This window comes from Callionymus lyra, chromosome 13, assembly GCF_982586985.1.
Source record: "Callionymus lyra chromosome 13, fCalLyr1.hap1.1, whole genome shotgun sequence".
Classification (NCBI taxonomy): Eukaryota; Metazoa; Chordata; class Actinopteri; order Syngnathiformes; family Callionymidae; genus Callionymus; species Callionymus lyra.
In genome coordinates, this window is record NC_141830.1 from 14154624 (window position 1) to 14174669 (window position 20046).

At 37.8% G+C, this 20046-nt stretch overlaps 3 protein-coding genes across 3 annotated transcripts; 2 read left to right on the forward strand and 1 right to left on the reverse strand.

Annotated features, from left to right (window-relative positions):
* Positions 1-426: 426 nt before the first annotated feature.
* mcm3 (minichromosome maintenance complex component 3) lies at positions 427-7981 on the forward strand. The gene is made up of 17 exons (XM_087806165.1): positions 427-663; positions 872-984; positions 1214-1422; positions 1502-1632; positions 2246-2484; positions 2550-2658; positions 2717-2870; positions 2938-3069; positions 3853-4061; positions 4125-4299; positions 5142-5268; positions 5353-5503; positions 6329-6469; positions 6538-6638; positions 7057-7121; positions 7475-7574; positions 7643-7981. Exons 1-17 carry the CDS (start codon positions 589-591, stop codon positions 7839-7841), a joined length of 2430 nt encoding a protein of 809 aa, XP_087662291.1. The 5' UTR covers positions 427-588; the 3' UTR covers positions 7842-7981.
* A 1317-nt stretch (positions 7982-9298) lies between these two features.
* On the forward strand, positions 9299-10186 carry LOC148067485 (interleukin-17F-like). Its single transcript, XM_087805995.1, has 4 exons — positions 9299-9350; positions 9474-9637; positions 9696-9839; positions 10024-10186. Exons 1-4 carry the CDS (start codon positions 9345-9347, stop codon positions 10145-10147), a joined length of 438 nt encoding a protein of 145 aa, XP_087662121.1. The 5' UTR covers positions 9299-9344; the 3' UTR covers positions 10148-10186.
* Positions 10187-11215: 1029 nt separating this feature from the next.
* stmn4 (stathmin-like 4) lies at positions 11216-18732 on the reverse strand. The gene is made up of 6 exons (XM_087806003.1): positions 18617-18732; positions 14232-14272; positions 13948-14040; positions 13662-13867; positions 12416-12607; positions 11216-12192 (listed from the first exon to the last, which is right to left on the reverse strand). Exons 2-6 carry the CDS (start codon positions 14242-14244, stop codon positions 12133-12135), a joined length of 564 nt encoding a protein of 187 aa, XP_087662129.1. The 5' UTR covers positions 14245-14272; positions 18617-18732; the 3' UTR covers positions 11216-12132.
* Positions 18733-20046: the final 1314 nt, after the last annotated feature.

Below are 20046 nucleotides of genomic sequence, written 5' to 3' on the forward strand. Positions count from 1 at the left end.
GGCAAATGTCAGTGTTGGAACCTTAAAATACTTCCCCCTCATCAAACCTTTTCATAATGATTTTGACAGGTGCAAGATTCTACAGATATTCTTAAGATTATACCTGTTTTTATATTTATATACCTGTTCATTTTGCATTGCAGTATTACGGTCACTAACATACAAGGTACACTGAGAACAAGACAGAACAAAATCATCAATAAAAAAAACCTCTTAACTTATATCTTTTTATGTTAGCGATAAAAGTCTCTGATTCTGTCTCCATCTACCGGTTGAAAAAATAAATACATGCATTTCCTTCTTGCGCAGAAGCCCAACCTCTTCCTGCTACATTTTCGCGGGATATTTCTGAGAAGGCGTGGTCTAACGAAGACGTCTGACAGTCTATTGGACAGCAGCGTATTTACCCGCGCGGACAGACGTGACATGTGCACTCCATGGCCAATCAGGCGCGACGTTTTGCTGCTCCCCGGCAGACTTTGGCGCGAAAACTCCTCAGTCGAGGGCTTTGACGGGACGGACAGAGACTGTGTTGACCAGCTCCGTATATTTAATACTTTCAACCCGGATTATTAAATAATAAAAAAAATGGCAAACGACGTCGTAGATGACCGGGAGATGAGGGAAGCCCAGAGGGATTATCTGGACTTCCTAGACGACGACGTAAGTCTAACTTTATTGACGCAGTTTTGATGAAGTTATTCCACGAGGTTTAGAACAAAAGAATAAAATAGATTGAGAGTTAGATCTGTATATATACGCAACCGATTGTTTATTCAAGTAATATTGGGTGGAAAGTTTTTTGTCGATTGATGGTTATTTTTGGATTATTGTAACGTTGACACGATGTTTGTTGCTGAACAATCCACAGCAAGACCAGGGAGTCTATCAGAGCAAAGTTCGAGACATGATCAGTGAGAATAAATCTCGACTCATTGTCAACGTCAACGACCTGAGACGTCGCAACGAGGGTCGAGCTTCAAAGTAAGTGTTGGGGAGATGCACGTGGGCTTTTGTGTATGAATTTGCAGTTTTGTGTTGGACTGATGTTTGCAGGTACAGCATTTGTGAAGTATTTTGTTCACAGGATTGTGTCAAGTGTCACCTTCAAATACACATGTTTTCCTTCTTTGACTTAAAGCCTCAATTTCAAATCTGTAAATTGTATTTATCTTGTCTATATGTTTGCTAAAATATCAAACTATCTCTTTAGATTGATGAACAATGCATTCGAGGAGCTCCTGGCTTTCCAGCGGGCCCTGAAAGACCTCGTAGCTTCAGTGGATGCTACTTACGCCAAGCAATACGAGGAGTTCTTTGTGGGACTGGAGGGCAGTTTCGGCACCAAACACGTGACCCCTCGAACCTTGACCTCTCGCCTTCTGGGCAGCATCATTTGTGTGGAGGGCATCATCACTAAATGTGAGTCGACTCCAGACGCTCAAGTGAAATCACTAAAACTTTCCTTGCATCTCTGTTTAAAGTCCATTGTGTTTTCTAGGTTCTCTTGTGCGCCCCAAAGTGGTGCGCAGTGTGCACTACTGCCCCACCACCAAGAAGACTATGGAGAGGAAGTACACTGATATGACTTCCCTGGATGCCTTTCCTTCCAGCTCCATCTATCCTACTAAGGTATCAATATGTCCTTAATTCTAGACTTTGTCGTCTCCCAGATGAGATGCAATACACAAATATTCCACTAGAGGGATTCTACTTGGTGATAGTTCACCCACAATACAAACTTCTCCTTTTTGTATTCACTAATGTATAATAAGGGTTGGGATTGTTTTCACAGTAATCTGTTCCTTTTTAAAGTTTTGGCAAAAAAGCATGTTCATTTTAATGAAGCGACTGGTGACCATCTTCCAAAAAGATACTTAAAAACGTACCTTCATACTGCTCGTCTGTAACGTCCATCTTGTATTTAAGCCTTGAGTAGAATTGTTCTGGAAAAAATTTAACAAGTCTATATTTTACGCTCCTATGTAGCAGACGATTCAAATGTTGCCTAGTCCTGCAGTCAAAATCCAATTTGTTTATTTGGACAGAGGGTGGCAGTATTGTTCTTTATGCGAGCATCAAAACTGTGGTCATGTGATTTAAATTAGTTGTAGGTAAGTTTTATTCAAATGAATTCAAAGTTTTAAAGTAGTTTTTCCAAAAAATAGCTTTGTGTTGATGAAAACATTTCTTGTTCTTAGTCTTCATGTCGTCATTTACGCTCCAGTTTGCTTGATCTCAACAGGACGAGGAGAACAATCCGCTGGAAACTGAGTTCGGTCTCTCCTGCTACAAAGACCACCAGACCATCACCGTGCAGGAGATGCCGGAGAAGGCGCCGGCCGGTCAGCTGCCTCGCTCCGTGGACATCATCCTGGACAACGACCTGGTGGACCGGGTCAAACCGGGAGACAGGGTGCAGGTCATCGGGACGTTCCGCTGCCTGCCGGGGAAGAAGGGCGGCTTCACTTCCGGCACTTTTAGGTGAGTTACCCCAAAAATGTCTGTGGCAACAGTTGCATGATACAAGATGTTCTCCATCCCTGCAGGACCATCCTGATCGCGTGCCACGTCAAGCAGATGAACAAGGAGGTGTCCCCCAACTTTTCTGCCGACGATATCGGCAAGATTAGAAACTTCAGCCGCCTCCGCTCCATCGTAAGACCTTCGCTCCTGCACTCTTGCAACAGCGCCGTGAACACTCGTTTCTGTCCAGGATGTTTTCGATCAGCTGGCGCGCTCGCTGGCTCCCAGCATCCATGGACACGAGTACATCAAGAAGGCCATCCTGTGCATGCTCCTGGGGGGGGTGGAGAAGGTCCTGGACAATGGCTCTCGTATCAGAGGAGACATCAACGTCCTGCTCATCGGTGTGTGAGAAGTCCTTCAAAGATTTTTCTGCAAGACTCCTCGTCATCATTGTGATCATCTGTTCAGGCGATCCGTCCGTGGCCAAGTCCCAACTCCTGCGTTACGTGCTGCACACGGCGCCGAGGGCCATCCCCACCACTGGACGCGGGTCCTCTGGAGTGGGTCTGACGGCGGCTGTCACAACAGATCAGGAGACGGGTAAGAAAAAAAAGAGACTGATGACTGTAGCGCATTAATTTCTTTATATACTTGAACTCGCTTTATATCTGCAATTTAATCTTCATATTTTTTTTATATCCTTGTTTTCAGAGTTTAAAGAAAACTAAACTTTTTGGTTGCATGTTGTTTTCAGTTCCAAATAATTTCCTCAGTGGCCACATTGCATAATCTGTTTATATACATCATTAAATGTATATAATCATAGAACAATTCATTTTTGACAAGCGACAAAATGTATCTCACTGACAGGTAAGAGGACCACTGGACCGTGTATTTAATTAGATTTAATTGTATCTAAAAAAAAACAAAACATCTTTGTAGATGTAAATGTAAAAAAAACAACTATTTACGACGGGAAAAATCATAACCAATCAATACTTAATAGGAGCTAAACATTTCTAAATATATATATATGTATATATATATATATATAAATTGAAAAAGATAAAAATACATTAGTTTTGCAAGAAATAAGTAACAAAGTTATCAATCCATAATTACATTAATTTTTAAAGGCATAGAAATGGTAAAGAAGTCACAACTCCATCAAAAAATACAAGTTAAATTGGCATTAATCTTGTTTCTAAACATCGAGTAGACAAAATCTAAATATTGCACCAGCAACATGAAACTTTCAGAACTAAACCTTCTCATTTGACCTTGTTTGACCTGAAAGTGTCGCTTTCCATCACATCTTGAGTGGACCACTATTCAAAAACTAATGTGAACTTTTAAAATGACATTTTAACTTTCTCCCACAAGGCGAGCGTCGCCTGGAGGCCGGCGCGATGGTCCTGGCTGACCGCGGCGTGGTCTGCATCGACGAGTTTGACAAGATGTCCGACATGGACCGAACCGCCATCCACGAGGTCATGGAGCAAGGCCGCGTCACCATCGCTAAGGCGGGAATCCATGCTCGCCTGAATGCACGCTGCTCCGTGCTGGCCGCCGCCAACCCCGTCTACGGCAGGGTGAGTCTAGAGTCAAAGTGTTACCCCGGTGTGTGTGTGTGCTGAGAGCCTCTGTCCGTGCAGTACGACCAGTACAAAACCCCCATGGAGAACATCGGCCTGCAGGACTCCCTGCTGTCACGTTTCGACCTTTTGTTCATCGTGCTGGACCAGATGGACCCGGAGCAGGACCGGGAGATTTCAGACCACGTCCTCAGGATGCATCGTTACCGTGACCCCCGCGAACAGGAAGGAACAGGTACTGATCCAAATGCAAATGGAATATTTAGTATGAGGAAACAAACGTGTTAATATTTTTTTAGGATTGAAAAAAACATATTTTCTTCCATATTTCAAATCAAAAGGCTGAGGAATGTCCTAAATAGTACACGGGTATTATCAATAGAACCAAGATACAATGATTGAACAACTGCAAATGACAGAAAAATATGCAAGATATAGAAATATTTGCCATATCATTGTATCTCTGTACATGATGTTTGTGACCCAGTAGGTTAGGTAGAACTTTATTGATCCCTCAGGAGGTCTCCTTCAGGAAATTGTTTTTTTTCCAAATTATCCACAGCAAATACAGCAATTTTTCAGAAAAAGAATCAAAATAAAATAAGAACAAGAACAAAGAGAAATAAAGAGAAAGAACAAGATGATACAATCTAACTCTAAAGTTAAAGAACATAGATCAAAGAAAAATAACAAAGACAGAGGATACAAAGATTAACATAGAACATAACATCATGATACTTTTACTCCACTCCTGCCCCCGAACTCAGGATTCCGAAACATATTTTTAACCAATTTCTTTGTTGTCTTTAAACGAAGGTATTGATTATGACTTTTTCATACTCGCTCTTGTATTTTGTAGTTTATTTGTGCAGAAATGTAAAACGCATGCTCACGATCTACTAACATATCTGTTCAAAAGTTTCACGTGTCATAACTGCACAATATGCGCACGACATGTCGACGTTAGACTCTATAAATGTGGACCTTTCCCATCATTAGAACTGTCATTATTCATAACGTGGCCCCTGAATTCAAAGATTCATAGGTGGTCTGACTGTTTTTGTCTTTGCACCTCAGCCATGGCTCTGGGTGGGACAGTGGACGTGTTGGCCACAGATGATCCGGACGTCATCGAGGAGGCGCAGGAGGAGCTGCAGATCTACGAGAAGCACAACAACCTTCTGCACGGGAGCAAGAAAAAGAAGTAGGTCCCGCACTAGTAATGAACCGTCTTGCTTTATGGAGTCGTGTGAGGTCGAGCTTATTCATGTTTTGTTTTTTTTCTCAGGGAGAAAATTATCAGCAAAGAGTTCATGAGGAAGTACATCCACATCGCCAAGTCTGTGACTCCAATCCTGACGGAGGAAGCAGCCAATCACATCGCAGAGGAGTATTCAAGGTTGAGGAGTCAGGAGCAGATGGGCTCTGATTTAGCCAGGGTGAGTAGTAACTTTAGTAAGTTAACATGTTATCGTGTTAACATTTCTGCTGTAACAAAATGTAAGGACTCAATACCACTTTCAGTCAGATACAGTTACCACAGTTTTATACATCACCTGCTCTGATCCTATTTATGTAATATTTGTATTCTAACAATATGTCGCGTTATAGCTTTTCATTGTCAACAGTGACAACGATAGTTCATGTGAATAAGTGATTACTTTTTGTTGACCCCACATCACCTAGCACCTGAAAGCCTGTCATGCATGATGGCGGACATAATTTCACCCCAAATTAATGCTGCAGAATATTAGTGTGCAACAATTGTAGTCATTGCATGTTGCTTTTACTGTGCCCTAAATTGAAATGTGTATTCAGCGACATTTCAATGTAAGCTACATGCTTAAATGACAAATATTACTGTGGCATTAACTGTTAGCTACGTGCTATGGGGGAGCTATTTGCTAAGGGAAAAAAACCTTTTTTTTTCAGGCAATGGCATGTCGCACTACATTTTAGTCCAGAATAATACAGACGGAGTTTACTACAGTACATATTTGTTGTGATCTCTTGAAGGACCCTTTTAAGGGTGTTGGATTTTGATATTCTAAGACGGTTGTATGATGTTTACCATTTTTTCCATCTGTGTTTGAGTAACAAATATTGATATGTTCCAGAAGGGAATATTTAACTATGACAGATACAACATAAATCAGTTATCATAGAAATAGATGTAAAACAATTGAAAATTGTTAAGATGGGCTTTTTTGAAAAGGTCCCCCCCATATTTTCAAATCAGTTTTTAAGTTCCAAATTCTCCTCAGACGTCTCCGGTTACTGCTCGTACGCTGGAGACTCTGATCCGTCTCTCCACTGCACATGCCAAAGCTCGCATGAGCAAAGCCGTGGAGATGCAGGACTCTGAGGTCGCTGTGGAGCTGGTCCAGTTTGCGTACTTCAAAAAGGTATCGTCTATTTGAAATGACAAGAAGAAGCAGGAGTAAAACTATAGCCTTTTTTATTTGTTGTGTAGGTTCTGGAAAAGGAGAAGAAACGACCCAGACAGGAGCGAGATTCTGGATCAGAAGACGAAGTTGATGCCACACAGCCATCACAAAAAGCTCAGAAGAAGAGGTAGATCAGTTTTTTTTTGTTATTTTTCCAAAAGCAAACACAAACTCGCATAGTAAGTTTATACATGCAATCGGATTGGATTGTTTTGTTACATATGACCTTGCCATTATTTCAGTTTCACTTAAATGTTTTTGTCAGCCTAGACTGGCTGTTCCAGGATCAAGACTTAAAAGCACACAACGCCTTCTCTGACTGCTTGTGTTTGACACATCATGTGGATGGATTCAATTTAGCTGCACTTTTGAATGTGTCATCAGCTGATTCCAAGAGTTTGATCAGGATACATTTTATTAAGACATTTAGTCCAGGCTATCATCCACAGTATCTGGAGGTTCACATGTGTTGATCATTTTTAGATGATTTCCTTCAAGCTTCTCATGTCGTGAATTTAACCTGTATTCTTCCGTTTGTGCTGCAGGGGGCGCCAGAGCGGCGAGCCCTTAAGCCCCTATGACTTCAGTGAAGAGCCGGAGGTCCCAGATAGTAAGTAGTAAATAGTTTGTTTTTCATCATCACTATCATCTCCTTACAAGTCGTCTTTAGCAACGTTCATATTTCTATACTTTTGGAGAAAAGTCATGATAAAGATTAAATTCAACGATGATCGATCACAAAGTAAAGAAGTCGAATGAAATAAAATAGTTTTGACTTTCTTTTATACTTTTTGGTTCCGTGCACACACGCTTCTTTTTCAGTCCTAATTTACAAAGTATAAAATAACAATTTCATTATTTACTGATCTACAATACTGGACTTCTGGACGACACCAGGAAGTATATCAGTGCCCTCAGGAATGTACATTTGGGTCTGGGTTCTGATCATGTTTCCATCATCAGTCCAGACCGGCGGTTCAAAACCAGCCAAGAAGGCGCGATCCGAAGAGGAGAGCATGGACGTGTCGTCGCAGGCTGACGACGCCGAGCTGTCCAAGGAGAGGTGAGTAACCGATGAAATTAAAAACTTGTTTGGAAACTGAAACTAAACTCTGTTAAAATCCCCTCCAGGATGAAAGAGTTTAAGTCGTCTCTGTTCGCCGTGTTCCAGTCCGCACACGCTCAGTCGGTGAACATGAAGGCGTTGATGGAAGGCATCAAGAAAGAGAGCATAAAGCGCTTTTCAGAAGCAGACATCCGTGCCGCTCTGACTCGCATGCAGGACGACAACCAGGTCATGGTGGCTGATGACATCGTCTTCCTTATCTGAGCAATGAAACCACAACTAGACTGTACAGACTGAGAAGTTTCAGGTGATGATTGACGAGAGAAAGATGCCTAAAGAAGTGTCAACTAAAAAGGACCAGAATGCATTTGTACATAGTTTTGTCATGCTGTTCTTGGTTGTGTATAACAAGAATAAATTGCTTTGTCATACTTTTGTTTGGTTGTTTCTCACTGGGTAATATCCGACTCCTTCATCATCTACTGTGGGGTTAAACCACCTTTTACAATGTTCTTTAATGAGTATCATTTCCAACATTTCAAAGTCATGGACACCCTTGCTATATTTCTTGAGCACTTCATTCGTTACAATATTTTGACACAAAAAGGGTTGAAGGTTCTCATTCCTTCAGGTTATGTTTGCATACAAGTCATTCAAAACCAAGTCAACTGGACTGTGTTTACAGTGTGTGTATGTATATACTGTATATATATATATATATATATATACATGTTCAGTATATCAGTGGTTCTTGTGGCTCACTTTGGTGACCCCTTATAAAGTTGATCTAATCTGGTAATTCACATTTGCTCATGATTCAGTTAAACTCTTTCACAGTGGATTTAAAGAAACAAATATCACAAACTGCATTAAGTTTGTCTACCTAAAGAGCTTGAAACAATTAACAACTGTTTTTGTTCATGTTCAATATTTAGCTTTAATCGAGTCTGTCGTTCCTTCTTTTTTTTTCTACCTAAGAGTCCATGTTATCCACAATCAGCTTTACACAAATTGACATGTAGAGAGAACTTTGGAGTCCCATATATGTGGACCTGAGAGGAGACCCCAGAGAAGTGAGTGTACACTCTTAATAAGGTATGTCTCGGAGGTCTTGGCCAGAGTTGGTTGAAGAGGGTAAAAACTTTATCTGTTGTTTCTATCACCAATAAAATAAAGATACTGCTTTTTATCTTTGACACATCATTAAAAGGGGTTTCACTGTAAACCTTGTATCTTAAAATTTCTAATCTAAATGCTGTAAATCTCCAATATAATAACAAAACTAGGGTTTTCAGTATCGCAATTGAGGCCTTATTTTAAGGGAAACTATTTATTCGGGCCATTATGAAAAAATTATGCCTCGGTCACAATAAAAAGAACAGTGTTAATATTTTGTATGCATTTGGTGGAAGAAAAGAGTTGCAGGTTTTGTGTGTCTTACATAATGTGAACGTCTTAGATGATAGAAGAAAAAAATGCACCAAGTAAAAATGTAAGAGTCATGATAGAGATCCTTTCAACTTGACATGAAAGTCTGTTCAATCATTTGACTCTCCTTCCTGCTCAGATGATCCATGACAAGCGACGAGATGTTATCTTTATCTTCGAGGTGCGATGAGTCATCTGCCAAAAAACAAAAAGCCGACGCGTTTTCATGACCTATTTTATGGGACAGTGAGTGTGCAGAGGGATTCAGCAGAGATTAAATGACCTCCAGAGCCAAACAAAGTTTCATACAAAGAGAACAAACCAGATTTATATGACAAGATGATGGTAAGCATCATTTTTTTATGTTTAATTCTTATTTGGTTGGATGTTGATTGTTTGCTACTCCAGACCATATTGTTTAATTTATTTCCAGAATAAATTAATTTAATTTGATTCTTCCGTGTGAAGGTCATCAGAGCCGTGTTGTTGCTGAGCATCATCGCTCCGGTAACACAAGCAAGAAAAAACAAGATGGTGTCGGTGGGTTTTTCTCCGGATCTCTCGTTTCCTCAGATCAACGGCGAACTCTCGAGAGCCCTCGCCAACACATCTCTGACTCCCTGGACCTACAGGTCACCATCTCATCTACTTCATCTGTTATCATGCTGAACAGTTGTGTTTCTCGAGCAGATCCTCTTTTGTTGCGTCTCGTATTCCAGCGCGGATCTCTCAGGCCGAGTGTCTGACCTCTGGCTGCATCGGTCTGCAGGGAGGAGGAGAGAATGCAGCCTTGAAGACTTTACCCATCAAGTACCAGATCTTGGTCTTGCACAGGTGAGCTTACATATGTGACTACGGTGAAGATTCACCTGGCAAATAAATACCTTTTGACATATAACATATTGTTATTAAAGTTATTAGATCAGGTCTAAACAGTTATCATTAGACATATATCACCAAAAATCAATTTATTTTTCTCCCATAAGTCATAATTAAAAAATCTACATTCTACCTGCAGAGTCCCAAAGAAGAACAACAAGCAAGGGAAGAAGAAAAGACCCAAGTATGATTTAAAATTGGGAAGAAAGGTGATAACAGTAGGATGCACTTGTGTTAGACCGCTCAAAGTCCCACAGAATTAAATCAAATTGGAATAAATAAGTCAGAATAACAAACGCATATTTCTAGTCATAAAAAGTTGACGTATTTTCTGTTATCAATAATACACGAATAATCAATTGTGTTCTAAATTATGTTTTTATCTTTAAAAAAAATGTGTTAGATAAAATACATTTATATCCCTTTGATGGCGCACGTTTAATAGTTGATACATGACCGTATTTTGTACTGTTTGCTTCGGCTATTTTATATGTCATATAAAATTGATTATTTACATGTTAAATGTTATTAAATATTATTTCGGTTCATTTTTATTTGTTCGACTTTTTTAACCTTTCAATTTCCAATGACTTCAAATCTTCAATTTTTGTTGCCAAATATATTTAATCAATTGTTTATTTGTACGTCTGTAGTTTGACGTTTTATATGCGCATGCGCAGAGATGCTTGTCGCTTGCTTGTGTTGCGTTCGCGTACATTTGGAAATAAAACCATCAACAACATCCGTTTCACTTTTTTTTATTTCAAATTTTTCAAAATTCTGGTAAGATCTTGCAATGTATGGTGTTTCTTCTTCTGCTTGAATTCAAAGTGAAAGTGTGAGTAAAATACTTTTCTTTTTAAATCATAAAGCAATTTTGTTTGACATTAGCAATCGTGTTAGCTTTGCTCATGCTAATTTTCGTCTAGTTTGTAATAAAAATGGAAATATTTGTTGGTAATTTACACAATATGTTGTGCTAGAAAATACAAATAAGTGTAGCATTAAGGGTTATGTTGTTCGTTTAATGAATACTTCCTAAAGTATTTTCAAATATTCAACATTTTCTTCTATAACAAGACTAAAAACAACACAATTATATTATAGTATTCATGTCAATGACAATATATATTATAATCTCAAACTAACTGCTGCTTTAACATGTATTACTTTTTCCTCTGTTATGCTAAAAGAAAGTTCCATATATGAGCAAGTTTGTAAACATAGCTTATTCTCAATGCATCATATTTCTTTATTCAGGTTAACAAAATGGTGAGTAAACATATTTATACTGGTCCATGTGATGTGAAATAAAGATCACAACAAAAATCATTTCAGTAAAGCTTTAATTCTACTGACCATGCCAAACAGATACAATCGATCCAGAAACACACACAGTTACAGCAGGTACACCCCCCCACAATCCTTACTGTCAAATCACAGCGCAAACACTTTCCACATATCCATCAAGTCAGTATGACTTAACAACTTAAGAGAATTTCATTTTTTTTGTTTTCAACACTCAAGAGCACTGCGACACATGCCAAAGCAAAGTGACACCTTCAGCTACTTCCTTCCCTCGCTCTTCGTCCACCTCCAAACCCTGTGATGTCATTCATAACCTTCATATTTGCATGTGTGCTTTTGAGTTGTGCTTAGTAAAACAATAGTGCAATCGGTGCTCTAAAATCTAAAAGATTAAACCTACAACTACACTACAGGTCATTTGTTTGACGTTTGCAAAAAATACAGACATGTTTTCACATTTCCAGCACTAACATTACCCTCCAGCGTAACCATGGATATAAAATAAAACTAAAAAAGAAGCTTGATTGGTCTTTTTCTTTCTTTTTTTTTGACATTGCCTGCTGAATTTTGTTCAATTGTTATTTTATGTGTTGACTTTAAAATACACAGGCGAGCTCAGGATCTTAGTGTATCTTCTCATTTTGTCATTCTGTTTGTCGGTAATTATCACATTTAATACTGTACAACTTCTGTTTCATAGACGGGTCTTAGATAACTTTAGTATGTGAGAATAGCATTTGTGGTGTTGTCCATCTTTTACAAAGCCTAAAAAAGTAACAGATTTTGAATGAATTTCTTTTTTTTTCTTTTACAGCTTATCAGGACCTACATCCATGAGAAAATTCATATTTGCCATTGATCTTGTTTTTTTTTTTATAATCTTTTGCACCATTTTTTAAAAACCTCTTCATCCTTTTATTGTGTTCCTCCTTCCTCGGGTCTATCGGCAGGCTTCTTCCTTCATCTCTTTGTTCTTCCGCACTTCCTCTGCGTGTTTGTCCTGCCAAGGAGACAAATGCACATTAGATTCATCGGCACTAGATTATCTACACAAAGAAACTTGTAGTGAAGATTTGCAACCCTTTTTTTCGTTATCTTTTTACAAATCTATTTACAGAAGACATTTGTACATATAAAACGTCAGAATTTCAACACTTTTTGTGATTAGATAAGATCTGTTGTCAACATCCGACATGTTGTGTGATGGATTCAGTAGCTGGCACCTTCTCCTGCAGCCTCTCCAGCATTGCGGCCAGCAGCGCCTCCCTGTTCTCCTTGTTGGCCTCCATCTTCTGCTCCAGCTTCTCCTTGGCGTTCTTGATGAAGTTGTTGTTCTCCTCAAATGCCTTTTGGATCACCTCGCGCTCATGCTCCCTCTTCTCAGCCAGGTGCTTCAGCAGCTCCGCCTCGTGATACTGGAGGGTAAACACGTGTGACGAGTTAACACCATCCATGCTTTGGCATTTAGAGTTTATTTTACCCATCTATATTAAACTATATATGTTTCAGGATTCTGATAGGTCATCATTAGATCACACAATCTTTAAATACTTATTATACTGATATATTAATATTTAAAAATATGTCAAATCTTTTCTTTCTACTTTTCTCAGACCTTCTAAGTTATATTTAATATTTAATTTAAAGATATATTTAATTGAAAAGACGTGGCTCTGTATGAGGATAACACTTAATAAAGATTAATACACTTTATGTTAAATTATTCAATCAAGTAGAAAGCATTACATTGTAAAACAAACAGTTTGTGATTATTTGTAACATAACAGATTTTCTTTTAGCAATAATAGTGATTATAATTTGTACGCATACTAAAAGTCAAATGTATGTTTTCATAAACTGTAATCAAGACTGTCGCTTTATGCCCACTAGATGGCGCCATCCATAAGTGCAGTAATTTTCACCAACTAACTTACCTGAGCCTAATAAACTTTTATTAGTAACTCAATAGGCTTGAATTAACAAATTATTTTCACATACGTTTTTGTCTTAATGATCTTTTAAATAGAACACATTGTGACACATAATATTTTGCAAAAATAAATGCTCTTACTTAGAAAGAGTTTAATAATTTACCACCTAGATTTCGCCTTCATTTTATTCCATCAAGTATTTCATACTGTTGTTTGAAAAATGAATAAAAAAGTGAAATAATCAAGTGGCTTAGTTTTCATAAAAAACATATTAAACACATTAAATATAACAAATTGAAAGGTATTTTTATCTACTTTAATATGAAGCAACACATCACAGAAAATAAAAGATGTGGGTAAAGATATCATTGTTAAATTTAATCATGTTTTTTTGTTTTATTAAATCTATAAAAAATAAATGTGACTGTATTTACACAGGACTGTTGATCAAGGCATATTTACTGGAGAAGAACAGTTAAAAAAAAGTTGACTGTACAGATATTATTTAATAGCACATTCATTGAAAAGCTCTCCTCACCTTCCGTCTCTCCTCTGCCGCCTCCAGCTTCTTCTGGATCTCCTCCAGCGACGGGTCGCGGCGCTGCGGCATGGAGGTGTTCAGCTCTGGCCCCCCGTCGAAGGAGGGGGGCTTGAGGATGACCTCGAAAGCCTGGCCGGACGTCCGCTTGTTCAGCTCGATCACCTCCACGTCTTTCATGACGCACCAGCCCAAGTCCACCGCATCTGTGAGGGAACATCACCCAACATGGTGACTATAATCTATGAACCCCAGTTTGCTCTTGAGATTCTCTCCCCCAAAATACCTTCAGCTTTGTAGGGGGTCTTATCCGTCTGCGGGTTCAGACATGCGCAAAACAGAGACACCAGAGGGAGCTCTTTGACTTTCTCTTTGTAGGCTGAGGAGACACACACACACACACACACACACACACACACACACACACACACCCACACACAGACACACACACACACACACACACACACACACACACACACACACACACACACACACACACACACTCAGGTGACATTGTAACATCCACCTGGCGGTCACTTGGTAATGTAGCAACATGGACCAACACGTTACCTGCCAGAGTCATCTTCTCACTTCGTGTCTTTCCGAGGATGCTGCAGAGACAGAGAAGGAGACGAGTGAGGAGACGAGTGAGGAGACGAGTGAGGAGACGAGTGAGGAGACGAGTGAGGAGACGGTGTGGTCGGCCGGCAAATGTCTGTCTGGCTCGGCTGCTGATATGGAGAAGATGAAGAAACACTGAATAATAGAAATCTGCTCTTGTCACAGACACTTCAAGGTTTTTCTGGTGGACGTTGTCATCCTCTGATTTGAACCAATGTAAGTCCGCACGAGAGCCATCACAATAGTGAGTAACCGGGTTTTTTTTTATCACCAATCATAAGTATCGTTACAAGTATTTGATTTATTTACTATTTCATAGTGCATTGATTTTACTCATTTGAATATTTTCCTGTTGACCTGAGCATAGAACGACCACATGTGGCCCTTTGACTGTATTTACACAGCCATCATGAAGTGAAAATATATATATATATATATATATATAAAACTGTTCTTACACAAATGGTTTGACCTTGTACCTGCATTTTTATTATTCATTACTAGATAAATTCTAAATATAACTTATTTAATGAAATAATGTATAATATTTATCCCCAAAAGAAAAAAAGAAAGTGCTTTATGTCATTATCATTTTTTTGGGGTTATAACTCTTTTATGATTTAAAATGTATAGATTATATTTTAATAATATACAATAATAAAAAAATAAAAAATGTAGTATATTTTCTTTTTTTTTAAATGTCATGGTAGAATGTCAATGTCTGACAATCCTTTATTCAGTTTATTTCCTTTAGTATATTTATTTTTAAGGGTCCTTTTCCTAATCTTATCTTTTTTGGGTGATGGTTCATCTAATACTATATAATGAGGCCCCATAGAAAATGTAATTCCTCACCCTGAAATGACATCTTTTAAGAGGTGAATTAGCTGTCAACTGCTGAAAAATGTATCTGTCTGACTGATAACACAAAGAAGATCCTAATCTGATCTTTAAGGAACAGATGAATATCTATTGATATTGTTCTTTAGTTCCCTCTGGATTTATTGTATGAAGGTACCTAAGGTTTCATCATTCACTTGTATGGCTTCTAACTGCTGCTGTACCACTCGCCCTGCTCCGTCCAGAACTAGCAAGAAAAACATTTAAAACGACTTAAACCATTAAAATCAAATTTTTCTGACTACAGTGACACAATATGTTATGCAATAGTATGTTTCATAGTTGCTAGATAAGGTCACTATAGTTTTGAAGATTGTTGCTAAGCTAATGTCACTGTAGTAGCTTCAAAATAACTCATAAATCCAAGACACTGTATTATTGATATTATACTATGCAGAGGTATATACTGTCATATCCTTTAAATATCCTTTTTCTTATCTTTGTATTCTGCCGTTTTTTTACTTCTCGGAGAACGATCATTTAGGGCAATTTCACTTCTTGTTTTTATCGCACTTTGTTTTCTCTTTCTTTTGATTGGAACTAACAATTATGTTTACAATAAAGTTATTTCTATTCATTTTGTATCGACACATCAGTTGAGAAAATGCATTTCTAAGCTATAGATAGTCATTTTTCATCCTATTTAATCAAGACTTGAACAACTGTAGTAGTATAAATCTTTTTCTTGTGTTTTCCACATTTCAACATGTCAAGTGTAGACTATATACTACTATACATTGAGAATAGTACCTGGGAAAGAGAAAAAACTATAGTTTATTGCATCGTAAATGAAGGCTACATCGATCCATCAGATTTGCTGTGTCTAGTTATGAAGATATAATTGAGTTATCAAGGACTGAGACCATTACCTACAAGCATAAATCCAGGTTTGCAATTTCATACAATGAGAGATGAAACCCAGTACGTGGAGAGTAGATCTAATGAAAAAGAACGCTGCCTCTTTCTGCCCTGGTTTCTGTGTGGAGTTAATGAGTCTGCTCAACAATCCATCTTCTCTGGCTCTGAAGCTGAAGATGTAAATGTGGAATTCCTGAACAACCTTTCTGACGCATCGTCCTCTTCGAGGAATAGATAAACCACTGAGGATTTCATTGTTTAAGCAGTAAATAAGCGTAACCTTTCCAACCTGTTCATGAACCAGCAGATTTCTTTTTGTAGTTCATCGTTAATATTTTTCATATTTTCTGTAATGCATACATTTTTACATTCTGAGCATTCATGACCCGCAGAGGTGAGTTCTCTCAGTAGTTATTATTCCAAAAACAACCCGCCTGGAGGGTCAGTTTGGGTACCGTGTTGTGTGAGCTATTACACATGCCGTACGTGGCAACAGCACAACAGAGATTTCACGATATTCAACTTTTCTTACGCTGCTTTCAGTTTAATTCATTCTTGTGTTGATTTCGTCTGTGATGTTGTTTTGTATGATAGCTCTTAGTAAAGTGTTTGGAAACATTAAACACAACATACACTTCTGTTCTATATCGATCTTGATATTGACAGTTAGATTCACATGTAAATCACAATAAATATTTTAAGCCTTTTGAAGAAATTCTAGGATCCCTAAAAGTAAAGTCATGGAAAATATCATATATTATTTGAACATGAACAAAAGCCGTGACATCGATTTATTTGACTTTTTAGTGGTAATCAACCCTAAACTGATAAATGGTTTACAAACAAATAAAACACATAAACCTAAATGCTAGATAAAAACTAAACATGAGTGAAAGTTGATGTTTTATAATAAAAATAAACATTTTAAAAATCAGAATATCAGTCATTACCAAGTTGTTTGGCTTCGTTGATGCTTAAGATTCAATTATTTAAAGAAAGTTGAAAGTCATTTAAAGTCAAATATCTTTTAATATACATTTCTCCTTTGTCGAGTCACAAACCAACTGCAGTTATCCGACTAAATATGAAAGTTGCATGCATAACATTTTACTATTTATTCTGTACTCTAATAGTACTGCTAACAATTCAAATTTTTGTGTCAATATTTAAAAAAAATGCAGTTATAAATAATCAGTTTTCTACAATGATTAAAAATTCTCTTATTCAGGTGCAAACATTAAAATCTCATATAAGCCTCAGCAACATGTCAGCCTCTTTTAAAAAGAAAAATAACATATAAAGGCCAGACATTTCTGTATCTGTTCCGTAGTCGTAGTTCCCCTGAGATATTAAGCTTAGACTGTTAAATTTTCTAATTAAATAGACTCTTTTCTTCTAACAGAGCCTGTATCACGGCAGTAAAACAGCAGTTATACATCTGGTTTAAAAAATATCGAGCCTACCAGAGCGATCATCTTAAGTTTTACATAATGAACCTCTGAAAACTTTTGTCGCCTTTTTGCATTGAACCTGTTCTTTACGCTGCCGTCTCCGACTTCTCATGTTCTATTCATTGGTGACAAGCTTACGTGAAGCATCCACAATTCCTTCTTCAACGGCCAGATTCTTCACATTTTAATTAAAAGTCGGATCATATGCATTGTGCATGACCCAAATTGAGAGTTGAAAACAGTTTTTTGTGTATAAGCCACTGGGTTCAGAGCCTGTGGGAAAAAAAGAAGCCGCTCATATTGTGATTCAGGTAAATGTTGAACCTCAGACACCACCCGGATATTAATACCAACTTTCCTCAAATGGGAGATGACTTCAAGCTTTCATGATTTCTACAGGTAGATACAAGATCAAATCATGATATCTGGCTGTAAAATCAAGTTTTAAAACAATTTGTGTTCTCAGTTGTTTTTGTTTTTGTATTTGATTCTTAGAAAGTGATTAAGTATTTGATTTTTAACAGGCAGTTATACATATATGTTGGGTTTTGCTGTTGTTATATGAAGGAAACCTCTTTATGTCCCTAAATATTGATAGTTGATCAGTGATTTTATCACAGTGTTGTGTATATTATTGGGAAACAATTATAGATCTTATACTCAGGTGCAAGAATATTGTATAAATAGGCTAATAATCACAACACGTTTCGCCTCCATCTGTCTTGTTATAATATAACACTGAACCTGTTTAAAGTGTGTTATTCCAGCACATTAAAACCAAAATGTAAGTCAAATACTCTGCAGTCACTGTGACAACCCTCTCCAACGCATTCATTTGTACTCATGGAGTCATCGTCACGACAATATTTCAGTGTCTGAATCTTTGTCAGAATCAGACACAAAGCGGCATCAGCTCATATGGGTGATCAATAATAAATGACACAGCTTAAACCCAGCTGTCGACTTTCTCAGCACACAGAGTTCTTTCCCTGTTTTCTTCCTTCCTTCTCCTGTCGGCTGAAAAAAGCCGCATCATCTCCATGCCTCACTATGAGTTTTAAACGCTCCATAATGGGCCAGATAAACTAGACATGCACATGAATCGTGATGGTGGCGCAGACTCACCCTCTCTGTCCGGGGCCTTCTCTGCTGCTGTCAGAACGTTGATCACAGAACCTCCTGTCTGGCTGCACAGATTCAGGCGCCGGGCAACAGCATCAGCAACAGCATCGATGCAGCCTCATGACATCACCATACAGGCGTCTCATTGGTCCACGACTCTGCCAGCATTCACCGCTCTCGCCCAATAGGAGCGGAGATGGATGGTCAGGGGGGTGGGCTGTCATCTCTTTGTGTTGTGCTGCAGGGCGGGTGGGTGGTGGAATCATGGTTTTATTATTGGGTGGTGCATCGGTGTGCGATGTGAGTGAGTGTTCTGCGCACGAGCATGAGACGAGTGGAGTTGGGGAATACTTGCGTTTCTTTTTGAAACTGTGTCCTTTTGAAGTAAGGTGTTGCAGCCACGATGCAGGAGGAAAACTAAATTATTCAGGTGTTAAATTGAAAAGTGGGAATCTCTGCACGTGATGTTGTATGATTTGGAGGTTTATATGTAGACTGTGCTGTGTTTGTCTTGTTTCTTGATTACAATCATTTTTCAAGCTTTTTTAAGTTAAATTTAAATTCCTTTTCATGTAGTGAAGGTCTGTTCGAAAACAAATACTCTTTACTTAAATCCAACGTTTCATATTTAAAATGAAATTCTGGCCTTACCAAAATAAATATACTTTTTCTCAAATGCATTTTCTTTTTATCATAATTTTTTATAGTCTTAAAAAAGTATGTGTTAAATTCAAAATATTTTTCAGCAGGAATTCTAAAAAAAAGTATACTGGGACCAATTTGTTAATCTAAAGTCACATTTATCAGAATCAGAATCAGAATCAGAAAACCTTTATTAGTCCCGCGAGGGGAAATTCGGTTTAACAGCAGCAAGAGAAATAAAAACACCCAGAAATAAAAACGAGAAATAAAATCTAAATGGAATAAAAGATAAATCTGCGCTATATAATATTTACACAATCATATTTACATAAATAACAAGAGGTGCAGTTAAATAGTTATCTTGGTGTGTTTTTGTTGTGGAGTCTGATGGCAGCAGGGAGGAAAGACCTGCGGTACCTCTCCCTCACACACCGGGGATGGAGCATCCTATCACTGATTTATACCCATTTTGCAAATGTATTATTATATAATTATCATTAATTGTCTGCCAAACCTAAATGAAGTCTCATGTTAGGATAAACTATTTTTGCATATTTTATTATTATTATTTAATATTTCATTTGTATATCTAGCAGTACTGTGGATTTCAATGTATCCCAACTAAAGAAGCATTTATTTAAATAAATTGTAGTCACGTTTGATTATGCATTAACTCACAAATACGAGAAGGAAGAGAATATATTTATACACTTTAAGACTACATTTTAAAATGTTGTTCAACAAAGCTCAGACTTTCCAAAAGTTAAATTATAGTGTTGTAGATTAGAGAA

Bases quoted from the DNA above. Each gene is read 5' to 3' on its own strand.
- mcm3 (XM_087806165.1), top strand. From the start codon at position 589: ATGGCAAACGACGTCGTAGATGACCGGGAGATGAGGGAAGCCCAGAGG. The intron at 664-871 runs GTAAGTCTAACT...AACAATCCACAG, and splicing joins TGGACTTCCTAGACGACGAC to CAAGACCAGGGAGTCTATCA. The intron at 4,062-4,124 runs GTGAGTCTAGAG...CTGTCCGTGCAG, and splicing joins CCAACCCCGTCTACGGCAGG to TACGACCAGTACAAAACCCC.
- LOC148067485 (XM_087805995.1), top strand. The intron at 9,638-9,695 runs GTCACCATCTCA...TTTCTCGAGCAG, and splicing joins CTGACTCCCTGGACCTACAG to ATCCTCTTTTGTTGCGTCTC. The intron at 9,840-10,023 runs GTGAGCTTACAT...TTCTACCTGCAG, and splicing joins CAGATCTTGGTCTTGCACAG to AGTCCCAAAGAAGAACAACA.
- stmn4 (XM_087806003.1), bottom strand. The intron at 12,608-13,661 runs GTGAGGAGAGCT...TTTACCCTCCAG, and splicing joins CGGCAGAGGAGAGACGGAAG to TATCACGAGGCGGAGCTGCT. The intron at 12,193-12,415 runs GTGCCAGCTACT...TCTCCTTGGCAG, and splicing joins TGGAGAGGCTGCAGGAGAAG to GACAAACACGCAGAGGAAGT.